This window comes from Vulpes vulpes, chromosome 1 (genome assembly GCF_048418805.1).
Source record: "Vulpes vulpes isolate BD-2025 chromosome 1, VulVul3, whole genome shotgun sequence".
Taxonomy (NCBI): domain Eukaryota; kingdom Metazoa; phylum Chordata; class Mammalia; order Carnivora; family Canidae; genus Vulpes; species Vulpes vulpes.
Window position 1 is genome coordinate 53,823,554 of NC_132780.1, and position 21,584 is coordinate 53,845,137.

The 21,584-nt window shown below is 41.0% G+C and overlaps 1 protein-coding gene across 2 annotated transcripts in view; it reads right to left on the minus strand.

Moving 5' to 3' along the window:
* The window catches only part of LAMA2 (laminin subunit alpha 2), a 580,166-nt gene that overhangs the window by 142,950 nt on the left and 415,632 nt on the right, over positions 1–21,584 (minus strand). For both annotated transcript variants that reach the window (XR_012002712.1, XM_072764558.1), the window contains 4 exons: positions 20,959–21,045; positions 16,511–16,704; positions 6,532–6,674; positions 2,778–2,876 (listed from right to left, as the gene is read on the minus strand). Coding sequence is in view for 1 of the 2 variants with exons in the window: in XM_072764558.1 (XP_072620659.1) it covers positions 2,778–2,876; positions 6,532–6,674; positions 16,511–16,704; positions 20,959–21,045 (523 nt within the window). In the remaining variant the exon portion in view is untranslated. The remainder of the gene's footprint in view (positions 1–2,777; positions 2,877–6,531; positions 6,675–16,510; positions 16,705–20,958; positions 21,046–21,584) is intronic.

Genomic DNA, 21,584 nt, shown 5'->3' on the forward strand with positions numbered 1-21,584 from the left:
AACCAGAATGTCCTTTAGTAGGTGAATGGATGAATAAACTGGTACAACCAGACACTGGAAAATATTAGTCAGTGCTAAAAAAGAAGTGAGCAATCAAGCCATGAAAAGACATGGGGAAGCTCAAATGTGTATTACAGAATGCAAGAAGGCCATGCAAAAAGGCTACCTACCGTGTGATTCCAACTATATGATACTCTGGAAAAGGCAAAGCAATAGAGACAGTACAAGGATCTGTTTGCCAGGAGTATGAGAGGAAATGAGAGGGGAGAGGGATTGAGTGGTGGAGCACAGAGGGTTTTTAGGACAGTGAAACTACTCTCTGATACGATCATGAGGAAGACGAATCACTAAACATTTCTGAAAATGTACAGAATGTATGACACCATGAGTCAACCACAAAGTACATGGCGAGCTCTGAATGATAGTCAATGCGGCCTCACTCACGGTAACAATTGTTCCACTCTGGGGGTGGGGGGTGTTAATAATGGGGAAACTATGTATTATAGGGTTGGGGGTATATGGGAACCGTCTGTACAGTCCAACCTTTGCTTTTAGCCTTAAACCTCTCTAACATATTAAGTCTATTTTTAAAGATGTATTCAGTACGGGAGAGCCTGCTGAAGAGAGGAAAACATGTAGGCTAAGACATCATAAAGGTCGGAGTGTCCTCGTAAAATATTTTTTGTGTTTCAAGGTGTGGCTCATTAGGCTGTAATCAGATCAATGAGAGCAAAGCTTGTGTCACTTTTGCTTATTCCTCTGTTCCCCGTGTCTGTCATTCTGCCAAAGTACCTAGAACACGGTAGATGCTCAATGAGTATCAATAAAATGAATGAGTAAATGAAATGTCCCCGTTCCATGGAATTTTCTCTACTTACCCTTGTAGAGATTATTCCACTTGTGTTTCTCAGGTACATTTCTTATTCCTATATTTTACTTCATGCTTTACTATATGTGTGCACGCAGTTGTCCCATATCTCCCTCCCCACGTCTAAACACATATGTACACACACACACACACACACACACACACAGAAACTAGACTGAAGTTCCTTGAAGACAAAGACTGGGCTTCATTTATATCTTTCATCTGCAAACACTCAGCGCAGGGGAACATTCGTAAGTGCTTGTTGAGTTCACTTTGTTTGCTATGATAAGTCTAAAATTTTTTTTAAGAGTTTATTTGAGAATGAGTGTGTGTGTGTGTGTGTGTGTGTGTGTGTGAGAGAGAGAGAGAGATAATGAGTGGGTGGAGCAGCAGAGGCAGAGGGAGAAGCAGACGCCCCGCCGAGCAAGGCCCTGGGAGTGGGGCTCGATCCCAGGACCCTGAGAACATGACCTGAATCAAAGGTAGATGCTTAACTGCCTGAACCACCCAGGCGCCCCTAAAATGTCATATTTAGCTGTATTTACGTAACACATACAAAATGACCAACTATTAAATTAACATGAGGTAATGTACTCCTTCCTCTAGTTGATGTCTAACTAGATCTGGCAAGGAATTCTGTATCTCGCCGGTGCAAGATTCTGAAAATGCCCAGCGCGCTGTGTGTGAGCTCAGGGCCGCTGCTGAGCATGGCCGGGAGGCCGGCGGGATGCCCGGGGCAGTGCGGAAGGGCTCGGTGCTCCGCGGGGCCTGGCTCTGGTGGATTGTGTGGCCGCTGGTGGCTCTTCTCATCCTCACGGCCTGAGGCGCCCGTTCTTAAGCAAACAAGCAAGCAAAACCGCACCAGCTCCTATGTAGGAACTTTCCAGCTCCACTGGTTGGCGGTGGAAGGCTCGCCGAGGCCCTGAGCCTCCGCCGTGCCTGCCTGCGGCCACACGATGGCGGGCTCTCTGCTGTTTTCAGCGGCGGCCTCCTCGCAGGAAGAAGCTTCAGCCTCTGGCCGTTTGCAAAGCCTGAACCCCAGACAGGACGACAGGCCTGCAGGGTGTGATGCGGAGTGAAGTCAGTCAGTCGGAGGATGTCAGTCGGAGGATGACAGACATTATAGGGTCTCATTCATTTGTGAATGAGAAATTAGTGAAAAGGAATAAAGGGAAAGGAGAGAAAATGAGTGGGAAATATCAGAAAGGGAGGCAGCATGAGAGACTCCTCTTAACCCTGGGGAACAAACTAGGGGGGGTGGAAGGGGAGGTGGGCGGGGGGTGGGGGTGACTGGGTGACGGGCACTGAGGGGGGCACCTGACAGGAGGAGCACCGGGTGTTGTGCTAGATGTTGGCAAATTGAACACCAGTAAAAAAAAACATAAATAAATAATAAATAATAATTAAATAAATAAAATAAATAAAACACCCTGACAAAGCCTAATAGATGGGCCACAGACCTTCCATTCTGACTTTTCCAAGGGCCCTGAATGCCTCGGGTCCCGGCGCCGCCCAGGCCAGGGGCACCGCTCGGCCTGCGTCCCTGTCCCCACGCAGACACCGGGCCGAGTCGCCAGCGTCCGGCGGCTGCTTTTCCTTTTCCAGGCTCCGCCAAAGGCAGGGCTCGGGCCTTCAAGACCCATGAACGCTCACCACATGCCCAGACAGCATTTTCAAAACGTAGCGGTCACCCGGCTCTGGCCAGCCGCCCCCCTGACAGCACCGGTGTCAAGGCCTCCTGTGATGCTGCAAGCCCTGGGCTTTGTCTGGGGAGGGAGCAAGGCAAGGGCGTCTGCCCCACGCGTGAAGCAGGGCACGAGAAACAACACGGTTGCCACCTCAGGAATCTGAGGAAATTGCCTCAGTGGGCCCGAACGTCGCGGTGAGAGGACCCACGACCCCCACCTACCCTGGTCAGAAGCTCACTCATCTCCGCCACGAGCGTGTCCAGGTCGCCCTCTGCCAGCTGGATGAGCCGCTCAGGCGCCCGCTGCGGGGAGAGCAGGTGCTGGAAGAGAGTGTGGCCGACACAGATGAGCCAAGGGTTCTGCAGCCGTCAGGGCCTGCGCGTCTAACACAGCGGCTTTCCTCGACCTACGGCGTGTTTCACCTTCTCGCCCTTCATGGGAAACATGAGACCACGGCGGCTGGGCACACGGGGACGAGGCCTCTGCGGGCCACCCCGGCCCACGGGCCAACGGTCACTTACAGAGACACTGCACCGGGCCGGGCTGGCTTTGCTGCGTTTCTCACTCAGTTCTCCCAACTGTGCTGTGAGGTAAATGTTATTTTGTTTTGTGTCTGAGGAGACTTCGGCTCAAAGGAAGGTAAGGCCTGCACAAGATCACGTGGCCAGTAGGGAGGCAGAGTCCAGAGGAACCCAGCCGGCTGCTCAAGGCCCCCGTCTCCACCGACAGGGATACAGCCTCCGGGAAAGAGCGAGCGCGGGAGCCTCTGACGGAGGGACCTGGCCGGGCGCTAACCAACCGGCCTGTCTTGACGCTTCAGGAGCCGGCTTGGCACTTACAGGGAGGCCATTTCCCTCCGTTGAACACAGTCAATGTCACAGAACAGTGATGCTACACGGGGTCGCCCTGTGACAGTGATGAATGAAAAAAAAGAGGCCACTCCATAATCTCGTCTACACGCACCCAAATCTGGACCAAATGTGGTCTCTGTGCAGACCACAAAGTTATCGGAAGTCCATCTGCTGTTGAATCTGGGTCATCACAGCTTTAGCTTCTCTGTTACTCCCCCCTTCTACATAATTTCTGTTAGAACAATCCAGTACCCCCACTTCCTAATAGCACCCAATCCAGCCCACGTCCCTGCTTCCTTACATCTGCCCCAGAACACCTCGCATGGACCCAAATATTCCAACTCATTTCTATTACCCTCTTTATGGAGACATGTCCAAAGGCTGTTCTGAGGGCTCTCCAGCTGGAACCAGAGAGAGCAGTGACAATGAACAAGGAGGTGAAATAACTTGCTTACCATTTTTAAGTGTCAAAATGGGGCCCCAAGTATCTAGGTGTTAAATAAATTATAGAAGAACAACACTAACATGCAGTCAAGAAAGACTGGAACTTAAGGAAAATCAAGGTTGTTCTGACCAACACTCGGCCAGCCCTCAGGAGACAGAGGACTGTATCTCTTGGCTTCAGTGGTGGCCACAGATTAAAACGCTCTTCCGCTAGGGCCTTTCACTACTTCGGCCAGTGTTTGTGTATAATTTTAAACACTGTTTATGTCCTGCTGGAGTATCTGCTTTTCTGGTTTAATCTCCTTTCTCTTCATTCTTTCCATGTATAGTAAGCCTCCCACGTGCACGGGGGATACCCCCGAGATGCCTGAAACTGCTGGTAGTATCGAAGCCTGTATATCTGTTTTTTTCCCCTATATATGAGCCTATGATAAAATTTATTTTTTAATTTTTTTATGATAAAGTTTAATTCATAAATTAGGCACATTAAAAGATTAATGACAATAATAAAATAGAACAGTTATAAAGACTATGCTGCAATAAAAGTTATGGGAATGTAGTCTCTCCCTCTCACAAAATATCTCACTGGATGGTACTCACCCATCTTGTGAGGAAGTGAGATGATAAAACGCCTCCAGTGCGAGGCCCTGTGACATAGCACTCGGCTACTACTGAGCTCCTGATGATAAGGAGGAGGAGGGTCCTCCGCTGGTGAACCACGGCTGACCCAGGGTAACTGAAACCGTGGACGAGCGGGGACTAAGGACAGTAACCGGTTAGCATCGTCCTTATTACAACTCACGTTTCTGAATATGAGGCCTACAAGGTACAGATTCCTCTGGCTAGCTTTTCAGGGTGTCGTCCACACTCGAGGTTCTAGCCTTGTCCTCCACTAGCATGCCTGCCCTTGAACCTGTGAAGGGCCCTGGAATTCACAGCTCCGCCTCTGCTCACATGCTCTCTTAGACTCAATGGCAAGGGTATGAGGCTAGGGCCAGGGAGGCCTCATCGCTGGCAGCCTGGGCCCTTCCAGGCAAGTTACTTTGTCTCTCTGAGCTTTACAAAGCTAGTTTCCTTCCCATCGGTCCCAAAGTCATAGAGCCTCTATTCAAATCCTGCCTCTGCCCTCTAGTAGCCATGTGATTTTGAGTCTCACGTTTAACTTTTCTGTGTTTTATTTCCCTACCTGAAAAAAAAAACATGGATAATATGCTACTTCTTTCCCTCCTCTTGCAGTTTCTGTAAGATTTGTGTACGATAATTCATGTTAGACGTTAGTCAGTTAATTGCTTTGCACAGAGATACTCATCCGTAAGTGTTTGTTATTTTTGCCGTCATCATGACTGGTTTCCTCTTCTGGAAACTAGGAATAATAATACCTTCCTTCAAGGCCATGGCCCAGATTACAGAACATACTCCCTACAGGAGCATCTGCCAGTGCCGACTGAATAAATCTTAGATTTTTTTTCCTCCACTCCTTGCCAACATTTCTCTGCCTATGAGAATTGTATCTATCCTTTAAGTTCCAACACAAATTACACTCTCATTAATAATGTGTTCCCTGGTTACTCCAAGTATTACCTGTTTCTCCAATCATCATACAACATTGTAAGTCAGATTTTGATAAAGCACATGGTGATTATTTTTATTGTTTAATTATTGCTTTAACCACATAGACTATAAGCTTCCCAAGGGTAGTGACCACAGTATAGGAGCCATGAAACTCCCAGGGAACCAAGTGCAATACCGAAGCGTCCTAGAATTTCTCAAAAAATCCCTGATCATTGACCGATAGCATACCGATAGTCACTTTCCATCTTTTTTTCATTAGATGAGATCTCAATTTCCTTAACATTTCCTCCTTTCCCACCAACTACCGAAAGTTTTAACAATATCTTAGATTAGTGTTTTTCAAATTTGTTCTTGTTGGACTATCTTCAAAGGTCTGCTAGCTCTCTAGTACAAAATTTTAATCTTGTGTTTTCATTTTGACACAAAGCTTAAATGTTAATGTAAGCATTTCTGGAACTCAGGCTGGGCACTGGAGAGATGGATCTGGCCACCTGATCTCAGCACCTACCTCTGCACGCATGTCTGATCATGTGGCAGATTGCGCACATAAATCATGTGAACTTGTCAAGTGATGCCAAATGTCACTTTTGCACTCCTTGCAAGGGGCTCCGTAGTTCATATCGTGGAAAGGTAGGAGTTACATGTAACAGACTGATGAATGAACCTGTGCGGAAGCAGTCAGGAGCAGATTCTTGTTGCAAGTAGCAATTTGCTTTCAGCAAAAATCATCTATTATTTTATATTAATGTTTTTAATTTTAATTTTATTGAGTTTCTTTGGCTTTTGTAAGGATTAAAGTGGTTTGATCTCATAGAGCTATAAGTATTAGGGAACTATACCTGATTTTATGTGTGTACATATTTTAGTAACATAATAAAGCTGATTTAGGCCAAGCACTGAGGGTATATAAGCCTCTTTCCCTTAATAGCAATCTGTATATTATGACATTAAATTTGAAAAACACTGGTTCAGAAAGTCTTTGAATTTCTCTACTGGCTGCTTGCCTTGATTTGGGGCAATGTGAAGCATATTTATCCACTCTGGCCACTGCCCCCTGGGAAACTTCTGTACTCTTTTCCCTGGCTCTTGCTGGACTGCTTCAACCTACCTTTAGTTCTTGAGTCACATTTTCGAGACCATACAGCATTTTATATGGGGCGGGCAGTGGGCCGGTGAGGTTGATACTCATGGCCATCTGCTCCAGGCGAGCCAAGTCATCAAGAAGGAGGCCTGTGCATTCATCTCCACAAACTGTAAGAGGGAAACGACATAGAATATTTACTTCTGTTAAGTATCCTGGGCAGATGTTCAAAGATTTCAGCTATGAAATATTTTATGGCCCAAGTATAATTCTGTGAGACACGATGCTACTCATCTTAGATAATTAATGCTTTCAAATGGATGACGGATGGAAAAAAGATGAAAAGAACAACAAAAGAGCAGACATGCCTGTTGGCCAGAAGCTGAATTATGGACAGGGACAGAAGCTGAGGAACCAAAGAGGAGGAGCAAGTGGATTTTGAGGGAAACAAGCATATTGTAGGAAGTACGAGAGGTAAGACACAGAATATGACATTATAAATGTTCCAGAAATTCCCACATAAGCAATCTAGAGGACATCTGTAGCTAGGGAATAAAACATGCTCTTGTGTCCAAAAATGTATGCAAATATACTGTGCTCCCCTGGAGCGCACTGTAGAGTATCTATAGCAATTGGGTCACCACATGTATGCTGCATATCCCCAAACTGTACAACTTTTCAGCTTGACATTTATTGAAAAGAAATGTTTTTCAAAAAAGTCAAAGAAAAGAACTTTTCTTTCTATAATTTGTGGGTTTTTTGCACATGATATGTATTTATTTACCTACGTATTTGCCAACTTTTCCTCTTTGGCCTTTCAACACATTATCACCTATCATTACATGCACTCCCACAAATTTCTACTTTGCTAATTAACCTCATCCGGTCTTGTGGATAAGTAATTGCTAAGGGCCAGGAAAATGCTATTCCTCAAGTAGCCAGAAGTGCTAATGCTCTATGTATAATTTTTTCAACAACTGGAAAGAGGGAGTATTCAAACTTGGTGTGGTGGAAGGGGGCTGGTGGTAGAGTTAGTAGACAGGAAGAAATGGATGGCTTTTTCATTGTTAATTGCATAAACAGAATTTCTAAAATTAAAATACCTTAATTCTTTTGTAGGATTTTAAATATATGCATATTCAGTTTGAAGTTTTTAGTTCCTTTTTTCCCCCTTTGCATCAGAGCAGTGAGGTGTAGCTTCTCCATGCCAAGAAGCACGTACTTCCATATTTATGATATGCACTCATGTATACAGTTATAATGTCTGGCATATATTCAGCAGAAGGAAGTATCAAAACTATGCCTATTAGAAGACTGGTAAATACAGAAACATGGCAAATCCCAAGATTTGGAATAGCTTTGGACCATGCCTCAAATTGGCAAGAATTCAATTAGTTCTCTAAATAGCACTCCCCTGAGCTGCCTAATGGAGAGAAAACCACTAACTAAAGCTTGCCAACAAAGAGAAGTAGTACAGAGGGTGATTTTTTGATAGGACAGCAGTTCGAGGTGAGTTCCGGTATCTCTTCACAGGGTTTAAACTGCCCTATCAGGGTTTCAATAAATCAGCTCCTTACAAGTGATTCCTGCAACCATAGAGCGTCACCTGCAGGAGCTTCGCCAGTTTAGTGAACAAAGAGGCTTTGGAGGCAGGAGCTGAAGTGTGCACCTAGAGCTGTGTTCTCTTCCTCTTCTGCTAACTGGAATGAAAGGGAATTTGCTCTGGAAACTCAGTGAAAAGAAGAGAGCATTGTGCCTTCCAGCTCAATGCAAGTGCTGGAGAAGCTTTAACACACCTGTCTACATGAAACAATTAGAGAAAACACAACCTGCCACATAATTAGGTGCCAAATTGACGATGTCTAAACATCAAGACACAGTCTGGTACTCAAATGTTAGTGGGTCTCAGGATCATCTGAAGAATTTCCTTAAATCGCAGAAGACAGGCATACCCTCCCAGTGCTTCCCAGGGGCAACTCAATTACCTGGCTTCTGATTCTCTAAGAATGTGCTTTCCTCTCAGGAGAACACTGATACTTCTGGTTTGCACACCACATGTTGGTGGTAACTAGATCAGCAGCACTGTCATCACCTGGGAGTTTATTAGACATGCAGGGTCTTGGGCCCACTCCAGATCTAGTGGCTCAGAATCTTCATTTTAGAAAGATCCCCATGTGATCTATGCATATTAATACTGGAAAGCACTGCTGCAGGTTGGCTGGTCTCAATTCTGGCTGCCCATTAAAATGATATGGGGATTTATAAAATACAGGTATCTAAGTACTTCCCATCCCCACCTTCAGCACATCTGATTTCCTGGGTCTGTGGTAAGGCCTAGGCATCAGGATTTTTTTTTTTAAGATAGTCACAGAGAGAGAACGAGAGAGAGAGAGAGAGAGGCAGAGACACAGGCAGAGGGAGAAGCAGGCTCCATGCACCGGGAGCCCGACGTGGGATTCAATCCCGGGTCTCCAGGATCGCGCCCTGGGCCAAAGGCAGGCGCTAAACCGCTGCACCACCCAGGGATCCCGGCATCAGGATTTTTTAAAGGCTACAGATGATCCTACCATACAGCTAGGGTTTAGAACCACTGTTCCAGATTATAAGCTTTAGGGATGCTCAGTCCTAAAAATGGAAGATGTCATTTTGCTTGTTTTCTCCTCTGCCTAGGGCACTTCTCCCTCCATTTTCCCCTATTGTGGTTCCTGGATGTTCCTTCCTCACAGGGAAGAGCCGTGGTGACTCAGAAATTAAAGTCTCCACCAATCACTACTACTCTCCCTTGGTCTTATGATGTTAACACTCCGGTGTGTATGAACTGTCTTATTACTTCATTTATATATTGTCTCTTTCACGTCAGGGAAGAGACTGTAACCAGCTTTGGTCACAGTGTTTAGGAGGGTGTCTTGTACACAGTCAATGTAGTAAAAAAAAAATATGTGCTGACTACTATCGTTGTGAAAGAAGAATGAAAAATATTTTGGAGAAGATCAGAGTGTTAGAAGAGAGGGAGAGATGGAAAGGGAGGGAGGGATGGAGAGAACAGTGGTCAAACAGGAAGTGTCTAAATGGGGGAACACTGACCCCCATTAAGGAACTGGAGACCACAGATAAGTGCGGAACAGAACAGAGTTGAAACAACGGTAAGAGAAAATTGTCTTGTGATTGGAGTGGCAGAGACTGAGTAATGTCAGGATATGGCTATTATGACACCCGTGTAAAGTAATTCAGGTTTTTGTTTGTTCGTTGGTTTGTTTGGAGGTAATTCAGTTTTGACCCAGGGAAGAGTTAAGGGAGTGGAGGAAGAGAGGGGAAGAAAAAAAAAAAGATACCAAATGTTATCAAGAAAGTAACAATACCCAAGGGTTACTGATCAGATAAAGGCAATGTTTAGTTCTGGGTGGATTAAAAGTGGTCACCACTTCCTTCCTGCTCTCCCATGAAGAGGTAAAGTCTAGAGTCTTTTTCCCACGGCTTAAATCTGGGTTAGATTTATGACACACTGTGAACCCAAGAGTGTGTCAGAGGAATACGGCATGGCTCTCGAGCCTCAGCGTCAAGGGGCTCAGTATTTTCTGCTTTCAGATTCTTGGAACCCCCTGCTGCCTTATGGATAATCCCAGAGGAGTCTTCTTGAGGAAGAGAGGCAGCTGGGAGCAAGAGAAAGGCAGGCCTGACCATTGTGGTAGAGGCCCGACCCCATCATCTGAGACTCCTAGGCCTGAAAACCAAGAACTATCCATCCCTGATCAGCCCAAACTGTCAACCTACAGAAACTTGAGGATATATCCAGTTGTTGTTTGAAGCTACTGAATTTTGGGGTGGCAGCAATACATAACCAACACATTTTCTCAAGTTTTGCAAGTGTGCTGTAGAGTGCAAATTCTTACTTATAGGTTGTAATTCCCAGGCTAAGAACAAGTATTAGTAACATCTTAATTTTATTAAAAGTTATGAAGAATACAAAGGTTCCTTTCCCCCTAAGGCCAAGTTTATGATCATTATAAAGTTCCATTCAACTTCTAGTGAAGGTGGATTTGAGGCAGATGTTCCCAGGATGTGTCAGCAAACAATATGCTCTTTTTACTCTTAAGACCTTGACTGATACTTCATGATAGGACACCTGAGCATGGTTTGTAGGGCAGTGTGTTCTTCAGGAATCCTTTGCTAGCCTTTCTCTAACGTATAATTTGCTACCTACCCATTTCTAGGAAGAAATCGAGTCAGCTCACTGATAATAGTGTGGCTAGAGGTTGCTCACTGATGGTTCCAGAAATGTCCAGGGAAAAGTTTTCTCAGTTTTCCCTTCATACGAGAATAAATCAAGCCCTGGAATGCAGAACTGGAATCTGATTTACTGTAATACACTGCAGAGTAAATTGGTGAGCTAGAAAGCCAAGAGGCATGATGAATACTGATTTTCTCTCATTTATTCTACCCCCTGCCCATCTGTTTTGGTTTCTCATCTTCAGTTGTTGAAATAAAAATGTATTTAATTGCTCTTTCAAGGACTCATACATCCCACTTCATGTCTCTGTGTCCAAAGGTCTGTTATTACCCCACGTCTTATGGTCTCTGTATTTGCTTCTTGAGGAACAAAGTACAAGCACATTTCCATAAGTGAAAGGTAAGTTTTATGGGATGCTCCAAGTAATATACTAACACCTGTCCAAACGGATCAGAAAGACTTATGGATATGACAGCCACGGGGATTTTTTCCAGAGCTTCTATATAAGTCTAGTTCATGCACTTATAAGATAAACACATGGGGAAATGTGCCTTCTACATAATGGTTTGCTGTTTTATTCTGACACAAAATATTTTACTTATACTACAAGCTACTTTTATTTGCCCTCAAAAAAGACTGAAATGCCTGGCAACAAACACAGGAAATGGGATGCAAATTAAAACCACATTTAATTCAGTAGGAGAGGGAAGATTTGAAGAGTGAATAGAGACATGGAATATTCACACTATGTAAACAATTGTTCTTTGATAAGGGTGCAGTAAGTGCTCAGTGTAAATTAACACCTATCTTATAATCAGGACCCCAAAAGAACCTCTTCAAACCATTCTATTCAGCAAGAGATAAGGTTATAAAGTGAGATCCTGCCTAAACTACATGGGAGCAAAAGCAAATACTTCAAGACTATGATTATATTTTACATGACTAAATGTTTCTGAGGCTTTGCCTATAAAAGTGTCAGGATAAATTTGTGCCTAATATTAACAAATGCAGTACTAAATTCAGATCGTTATAGCTGGGCACATGTAAGGGACAAATCATGCAGCTGATATTACAGATCTTTCTGTTAGCAATTAGTACAAAATACTGCATTTCTACCAGAGTCCCCCATGCATAATAACTACAGGCTTACTGTCACAAAAAATTCACACACTACATCCACACCAAAGAAGCTGAAGCTGAAACGAGTGCATTGAGTATTTTTGAAAAGGCCAAACCCATTAACCAATTTTAGGTAAAGATCCATAAATTGTCTGCTCTAATAAAATAGGGATAAATGAGTAAATACACATTTCTAGCAAAAGATAAAATCTGGGTACTTATATTCATGCTTTAATTTAACCCTTTTATATTAAGGCCATTGAGAGTGCCTAAAATATGGATTTTATATTTTTCTCCATTCCCTTACCCCTTCAAGAGGAAAATTTTAGATGGGATTATATTTAGGGCTTATTCTTTTGTAGAAATAATATCTTCCAAAGTAAAAATTTGGTTTTAAGTTCATTAAGTGGGCTTTTTCCACCTATTATTTCTCTGAATAAAGGGAAAGGTATTCTGTGGGCTTTAGATGAGACTGATGAATTTGTTCTTGCACCAAATTGCTTTATATATAATTTATATGCTTAACATATCATACAATATATGTTATATAATATACATATAATTATATATAACTATATAATTTGTAATAAACTAATAAATTTGTATTATGTTATATAATATAAATTTTATATTAATTTTAATGTTCGAATATGTAATGTATGCTTTATTAAACATATATGTCAAACAAAAATCTGTATATAAGTATATATATACATACGTATACAAGTATATATACATATATACATACATACATATGTATGTACATATATGTAAATGTATGTATGTGTATATATATATAAATATGTATATATATATATATTCACACACACATAACACAAGTTCATTATGGCTTAAGTATGGCATAACTGTTCCAAAAAAAAGAAACGTTATTTTGTAAGCATTATAATAATAATGGGATGGTAACTTTTACCTACACAATATTCACTACATAGCAGGCAATACATTCTTTCTTGCTTTCATTATCTCATGTAATGTTCACAGCAATTCTATAAGGTGCTTTTAATATCCTCATTTAAAGGATGAGAAAAGTAGTCACAATCATTGTATATATGAGTCTATAAATATTGCTGTGTGAAAACTTAAAAAGAGGAGAAAATACAAGGTGGTCATAAAGGGGATTTTCAGTGACTTGAAGAGCCTAGAATTAGAATTATAGAAAACCAGAAGTCAGCCTAACCTAAATATTTCATCAGAAACTAATGAGCTGTACAAAATATCATGTTTAATAAAGTGGTCAAATAATAACCATGATGCTAATAATGCCTAGAATTTATTGAGCATCTATTATGCTTAGGTACCTTGCATTAGTATTTTGTTTCCATTTTACAGATGGAAGTGATGTAAAGTGATGATTGATGACCATCTCTTCAGATGATGAAGTGAAGCTTTGAAGAGTTAACTAAATGGTGTCTCACAACTTGTATGCAGCCAGTCAAGGATTTGAACCTTCTAGAGACACATCCTGACAGCATGTTCCTCACATCAGAAGATGGTCAGTTTCAGGGACACCACAGAAAAGACAGACTACCTTATTTATAAGACCTCCTCTGACTTGAAGATCATATGATTCTATTGTTCTTTGAGGTCAGTGAACTCCTTGGATCTAGCAGAGTGACAACTGTCATCAAATGGAGTTGACTCTTAAAGTAAAGCTTGACAGAAAATAAAGGAAATAGAGATCAGCCTCCTGTATATGACAGTTCAACAGCACAACTCCTTCCATCAATGGAATGGCTCTCTCAATGTGATATATAAAACATGAGACTGAGTGCCAATAACTAGGAAAATTACCCAGAATCAGAGTGATAGTTGCTGTTCTACAGTCTTGTAATCCTGGACCTATCCCAAGGAGGTTGACAAAGGACTCAAAACATCTTTGACGAACAAAACATGCAGATCAGGTACAAACAGGGTGAACAGAAGTTGCTTTTATAGATTCCATGATGTCCGGATTTGAATAACATGCCACAGCTTGGGGTTGTAAAAAACTGCAGTAGATACACTAGCCTTTGGATAGGAAGTAGCACTTGGGGATTAAGTGGGAGCAGAAAGAGGATGGCATTTAAGGGGCAAGGATGGAGCGTGGTCACATGTCCCATAAGCAAAGCCACAACTCATTAAATAGCATCTGGAGGTCAACTGATACTCTCTCATTATCTTTTATTATGAAAGTCTCCTTTTCTTTACTGTGATCAGCCACATTGTACTGTTGTGTTCCTGCTCTCATTTACAAGGAGCAATAATTGCCATCAGCAATCATCGTTGATTTACAGAAGCACAGCAGCGTTCTAGTGATAACACAGAAGGGCCACTGTGTTATTGTGGTAAGATTCTTGCCAGCAATTGGATATTAAAAACAATAATCTTGGGACGCCTGGGTGGCTCCGTCTACCTTTGGCTCAGGGCATGACCCCGGGGTCCTGGGATCGAGTCCCGCATGTGGCTCCCTGCATGGAACCTGTTGCTCTGCCTAGGTCTCTGCCTCTCTCTGTGTGTCTCTCATGAATAAATAAATAAAATCTTAAAAAACCCCCAATAATCTTGACCATCTCTGCAGATCAGTGTCAAGGTAGGATAAAACCTCAGATCTTAGCTTTTACCAAGTGGCTGAAAAGTATATATATATATTTTATATAGTTAAGGGGCACTATCACATTTAGCTAGGTTGCAGGTAAAAAACACACTTCATGATTGCTTTTGCTACACCGGCAAGCAAAACCTCATCTTAAATGTTATATTTTAGATAAATTGTGACTATAAATAATAAAGCTCTTATATTCCTAATATCTCATATGCAATGAATAAAAATAGGAAGCATCAATTCGATATTTATAAAACGCTATTTCGGGCACTCTTTATGGAATAACATCTTGCCAACAGCTCCCAATTTTAATTTCTGTTCTCTATAAGAGTAATATATTTTACTATGCCACTCATAATCTATTTTAAACATTACATGAGTTGTTTTGTGTTAACTACTGATCTGTAGAAAATAGGACATGAACAAATCCAAGTTTTGTGATTCACCATACAGAACCTTACTATTAAATAAATGTCTTTCTTGCTCATTCTCAAATTTCAGAAAGGCAGGTGGTTCTTCTCATTTTATAAAATGGTATGTAAATTGTGAATTGAATGAGGGTTAGAAGAGGAGGTTGGCTTTGTATTAACCTAACATACTAAGGAGAAATCCATCCTGTTTTCTGAAAGTCCAACAAAATATCTCTTCAGAACTCACCAACATGTTAGAGTTATCCCAAATTATTCCTATCAGAAAAAAATGAAAATGTCTAGAAAGAAATCTGAGCACCCAGCTAGTGCTTTTTTCACTTCCATAGAAGGCAGGACTCTCTACCTCACAATCCCCGATGAATAAAAAATCTATCCTAACTAGCATATAACTATCATAACGTTTTAAATCTTAGAGGAGAGAGTCTCAACAGTTAGTAGGAAAAAAAAGTTTGTACCTATTAACATTATATATATTTAAAATTTTCAAAAAAAATATAATTTTTCATTGTTAGCCCATTTTATCTTTATTCTTTATTGAGGTAACATGGGCTTTAAGTCCAAGAAATAAAGAACTGAATTGATTAATGTTGAATATAGTGGGAAAACCACGTCTGCTTTCACTGTGTTGCATTGGCAGTCAGTGTAAAAGAAAGTAAGATTTGTAAGGCAGACCCAGGTTCAAATCATAGCTCTGTTGAAAAGTCACTGTGAGCTTTGAAAAATAAATTACCTAAATTCAGTTTTGTTACCACACAGTAGAGATGATAATGTATAGAGATGTTGCAATCATGAAAAGCATATAAGGTGCTTACTATAGTGTCTGGCAAGTGGTAAGCTCTCAACACAGGTGAAATTTTAAAGAATTACTATTATGATGAACCACGTGCAGTGAAAGTGGTTTTGGAGAATGCCTGGGGTCTGAAGACAGGGCATTGGTTAGACATGCCCCGGCACCGGCTTCGATTGGTGAGGTTGGTAACTTTGGTAGGTTGAATTTGGTTCACTATGAGGGACTCTGCTCTAAATATAACCTACCAAGGGCACAGATTATTTGTGTAAATTCCTCTTGACAACGATGGACCATGTATAAAAGGCCTGTGTACTATAAGAAATCCACCATTTTGGATTCCATAAAAACCTAGCTTGGTCATTGGCAATTGTTAGTGGCAGCTACAAGTCTCTAAGGGCAGCAGGGTCACGGTCAGTGGGGGTCATGGTCAGTGGGGGTCACCATCAGCGGGGGTCCTGGTCAGAGGGGGTCACGGTCACTGGGCTCGAGGTCAGCGGGGGTCACAGTCAGTGAGGGTCGCGGTCAGTGGGCTTGAGGTCAGCGGGGGTTGTGGTCAGCAGGGGTCCCGGTCACTGGGCTCGAGGCCAGTGGGGGTCATGGTCACCAGGTTCGAGGTCAGCGGGGGTTGTGGGCAGCGGGCTCAAAGTCAGCAGGAGTCACAGTCAGCGGGGGTCCCGGTCACTGGGCTCAAGGCCAGTGGGGGTCACGGCCAGGAGGGGTCACGGTCACCGGGCTTGAGGTCAGCAGGGGTCGCGGTCAGCGGGGGTCCCCGTCCCTGGGCCTGAGGTCAGCGTCCCTCTCCACTCCCCGCCCGCTCCCCATGCCCAGGTACGCACACACACACTCGGAGCCCTGGCGAGCGTGCCCGGGCTGGCAGCCGTCGCACTTCGGGCCAGTGGCCCCAGGCCGGCAGGTGCACAGCCCCGTGGCTGGGTCGCAGGGCAGGGGCAGCGAGCCGTGCGGGTCACACTCACATTCCTGGCAGGTGCCGCCGGGGCTGCTGGGGCTGCCGGTGTAGCCGGGGCTGCACCTGGAGGAAAGTGGAGGAAGCAGAGGTCAGCATAGGCCCCGTGGCCCCAGTGGGACAGGACCAGCGGGGAAACCCCTCCCGGAAAGGACCAGGGACTGCACACCTGAGGTCTGCACAGATCAAGATGCAAAACCAGAATCGTTCGGGGGACGAGGAAGACACGTGCAGAGGGCTTTTCTGGCTGATGGAATTCAAAACTTAATCATAAAAATGATGATTAATGATACGGAGTGCGGTAAGAATCTATTGATGATTCATTAATGGAAGATCAATCCACTAGTGAGAAGAAGGAAGTTCTTGCTAAGGTATCGAGCTTATTACTTCAATTTGGAGATATACACGTTTGAATATATATATTTTTTCATGTCTACTCGTGTGCTTTGGTATTCAGGGCTCCAACCTAGCACTTCCTCTCAGGACACTGACAGTAAACATTTGCCTGTAAGGACCATTCTTAGCTTCCAGTGCCCTACAGAATCAGGCAGTAGGCCGCATTTTGTGGGCCAACTTGCCCACCATTGCTCTAGATCATAAACATTGTTTTGAAGTCTTCTTTTTAAAAAAAATTATACATAAGTGAAATTAGAGATTGACACCTGGGCTTTCCTAGACTCATGCATCTTAAAGCTCAAAATGACCAAATAATTCAACCCACTAATTTTTTTTTTAAAGATTTATTTATTTATGATATACATAGAGAGAGAGAGAGGCAGAGATACAGGAGGAGAGAGAGGCAGGCTCCATGCCGGGAGCCCGATGTGGGACTTGATCCCGGGACTCCAGGATCGCGCCCCAGGCCAAAGCCAGGCGCTAAACCGCTGAGCCACCCAGGGATCCCCAACCCACTAATTTTACTGACAAGGAAAAAGAAGTAATTAAGCGGCAATAAACTACTACATTTTCATTTAATTTTACTGGTCTTTTTAGCACATCTTACTGAAGATGGATTTTTTATTATATACCCAAGGAAGGGGGCTAATGTTATGCAAATAAAATACATAACATTAATCTGAGAGATTAGAAAGAAAATCCAACTAGATGAACCGCAAATGAAATCAATTCATTGACTCTTCCACCTGTTCGCATATCCATTTGCCTAAGGACAGACCACAGGGGTTTATGTTACTGGAAGTCTGGTAACAACGAGATGCTAGCAGGACTTTGAATTACTCAGGATGGTCCCAAATTACCTGTTGTCCTGATTTAATTATTAAAACACTTCCTATCCTCACAGTATCCCAGTTTGGACAACAAATTATATGTTGTATATATGGTCAATTAAATATAATCAAAACCCAGAATTTTTGTTCCAGAGACAAGTGTGGGAGGAAGTTGAGACACAATAGGAGGTCAAAGCCAAAAATCACTAACATTAGGCCTATACTCCTGAACGATTTTTGTGGCCTGGGGTTGTGGAGATTTGTACAACTTGTGAAAGTTAATTTATCTTGTGCTGGTTAGAAAAGGCAAACCAAAAAAAAAAAAAGTTATCCATTACTAGGCTTTTATACATTTGGAGTTTTAATTGTTATCTTATTTCAATGTAAGATTATAAATGCTCAATAAAACTACCATTTAAACAAGTCCACTTAAATTATTTCTTAACAAAAAAAAAAAATTATTTCTTAACATTTGCAGGTGAAAGAATTCCATTCTAAGCAGGTTCAGGTTGATTAAATGCTCATAGTTTACTACAAAAGTAACAAAGAGAAAGCATGGTGAGAGGTTTCCTACATTACAGGGACACTCAAAACATGTAAGCAGTTTTAGACCTGAGCTGATGAGCTTAGGCAGGTCATAAGATGATTTAAATGATTCAAGAAAGTCTCAGAAGGGGAACAAATTTATTTGGAAAGTCACAATAAAAATTTAACCAAAACCTTTGGTTTAATTTAGCGGAATAAAAGCAATTTTTCAGGGAAATATAACTTGATCATTTATATGTTAGAGATGAGGAATGTAAAGCTGTAACAACATCTGAGAACTGCGAAAACAATTCAAGCCATTCACATTTGATAGTTGTATGATCCTGTTCATCTATATGCTATATGAACTGCCAACTCCTATTGATTAAACATTAATGGATATGAAAAAAAAATAAATTTTCTATAATCACTTTGCCTTAAGACAGTAACTGTCAATTTGGTGCACCCTTCCCGTCTTTTCTATATACATGCTTTCATAGATAGTGGGAACTCCAATTTATAAATGTAGTATACTGTCGAACATTTTTTTCATAAATTACTGCAGATAACACCCTTGGTGTCCAGGGACACTTTTAATCATCATTCTACTGGTATTTTCAAGGGCATGAAATGAATATTAGTCTAGCCATGAATACCAAAGCACATTGGTAGACATGAAAAATACATATATTCAAATGTATATATCTCCAAAACAAATGGAATTTTTTTTTTGGATTTTTGTATTACTTGTATTGGATATTCTGTTTAGAGTTTTCACATGCAGAATTGTTTGGAAATATAATTTGCAAACCTGTAGAAAATTCATTGGAATTCACAAAATTTAAGTTTAATTATTTAGTTATCTACTTACTTCCATTATTAACACAACCATTGCTGGTTATATCAAAAGAAGACTTTTAGATGGGTGAGTATACAATTAATATTGATTTATATTTGCAAAGAGATTGATAGTTTAAGGAGTGCTCCTAGAAGAACCCAGCAAAGGAGTGGAACCCCAGCAAAGGAGTGGGTAAAGCAGGGCATGGAAAGGAAAAAGTCCAAGCAATGTCCTGATTCCATGAAAAACTCTGCCTGATTCCATGAAAAACTCTGGAGCAAGAATAAGCATAAGCATCTGGATTTTGTACTTCCACACTAGTCAGTCATTGGCTAAGGGCCCCTGGAAGAAGGTGGGGTACATTCTCAGGCCTTAGGGAGAGGAAGCACATAGGCAGGGCACCAATGTATCCTCTACACATTCAATCTTCACAATGTTAGTGTAAAGGAAGTAGAGCATCAGCTATTGATACTCTAGATAAAAAAAAAAAAAAATTAGGACCTACCTAAGTTAGTGGAGCTAGACTATGTCCATGGATAAAAACTTAGAGAAAAAATTTTTATTACTATATTTTTTGAGTAGAAGACCATCACCTTCTTAAACATTTATTTAGGCATGATTGACAAATTATATGCTAAATGTATTTGAAATATACATATGTATTTATTTTACTATAAATATAAATATTTGTATTTTTAAAAACTTGTTATCAATTAATGCCAAAACTATCATGTATGTATACTGTAAACAGTTACTTTAGAGGTAATACCTAAAACATACTAAAAATGGTAGTGATAAGCTTCAATATCCAGGATACTGATCTTACAGAAAATATGGACCCAGAAGATATTAATTACGGCCTTCATAGACAGTCTGGAATTGTGTTTCTTAATTTATCATTTGTATTACAGTTTGTATTCAATTTAACAGCTACATAAACACATTATCAGATTTTGTAAAAAAAAAATACGGTGAAAAAGAGGGGAGGTGGTAAAGGGATGGGTTAAATAGGTGATGGGGATTAAGGGTTCACTTGTGATGAGCACTGAGTGTTGTATGGAAGTGCTGAATCACTAAACTGTACACCTGAAACTAATGTTACACGGAATGTTAACTGGAATTTAAATAAAAACTTAAAAAGAAACTTTAAAAAGTATGGTGAGAAGAAGCATTTAAGTAATATTGTTTGCTTATTGTTAAGGGGAACCCAATAACAAACACTTTATTGTTTCCATTGTTCTAAGAATGCTTAATATATTCACGCTCTGAATTATGTATACATTTGGTGCTATAGTGCCATAATGCTCAGAATAGTGACATGCACAGTGTTAGCCAATATTTTCCAGTGGATTAAGATGAGAATTATGTGTATCCAGCTTTTTATCGTTATTAACTACGATAATATACAGATATATAATGTGTATACACTACACATATGTGTGTAGACTAAATATAGATGTATAGATATGTGCCATATAGATATAGAGATACGTGTACTCTAAAACATAAATTAGATAATTGTAAAATAATTTGGAATCTTTGAGAAAGTCTACATACAAGATGGAAATAAACAACTGTCTTCAGAGAAAGTCTACCAAGATACAGAAATAAAAAATAGTTTGGCAAGCCTATGAACTGCTAGAGAAGATGAAAATAAATTATGAAAATAATGAGTTCTTTTTTACTTTGGTCCTTTATGATATGATCTCTACGTTTCATGAGTATTCATACCGTTCACAGTACTGGCCTTCATACCCCCGAGGGCAAGCGGTGCAGCGGTAATCATCGAGGCCTTCCATGACACAGGAAGGGCTAAAACTGACAAAAAGAAAAAAAATTGTAAAAAATATTTTAGCCTATTTATTATGTATATTTAAGTATTTCTGTCATTATCCAGGTGATTGGAACTTATTTTGAATTGGTTATAAATGACATATCCACAATTATTTATGTTTCTATTCAAAGGTAGGATATCACAACAAAATAATACCCATAATAGTCAACAAATATATGGTTGGTCTTTAGTGAATTTACAATGCCTCACACTGACTATGTAAACGTTTTGTAATTTTAATTATATGACAACCATAAAAGTATTAAACATCCAGCAAGTGTCCTGTTTTCCATGAATTGAAAGAAAAATATGGCTAGAATTCATGTGCATTTGCCTGATAGCAGAATAAGTATGACTGAATATTTTTCAAGTAAAAAAAAAAGGTCCTAAAAGCTATATAACTTTTTTCTGAAAATTCAGCCCAAATTGCCACTAGCACTTCAACACATGAAGTGTGAATAAATATTTCACTTAAAATAAGAATGCCTTTTCTAATTTACATACAGATTTCAAACTAAATTTA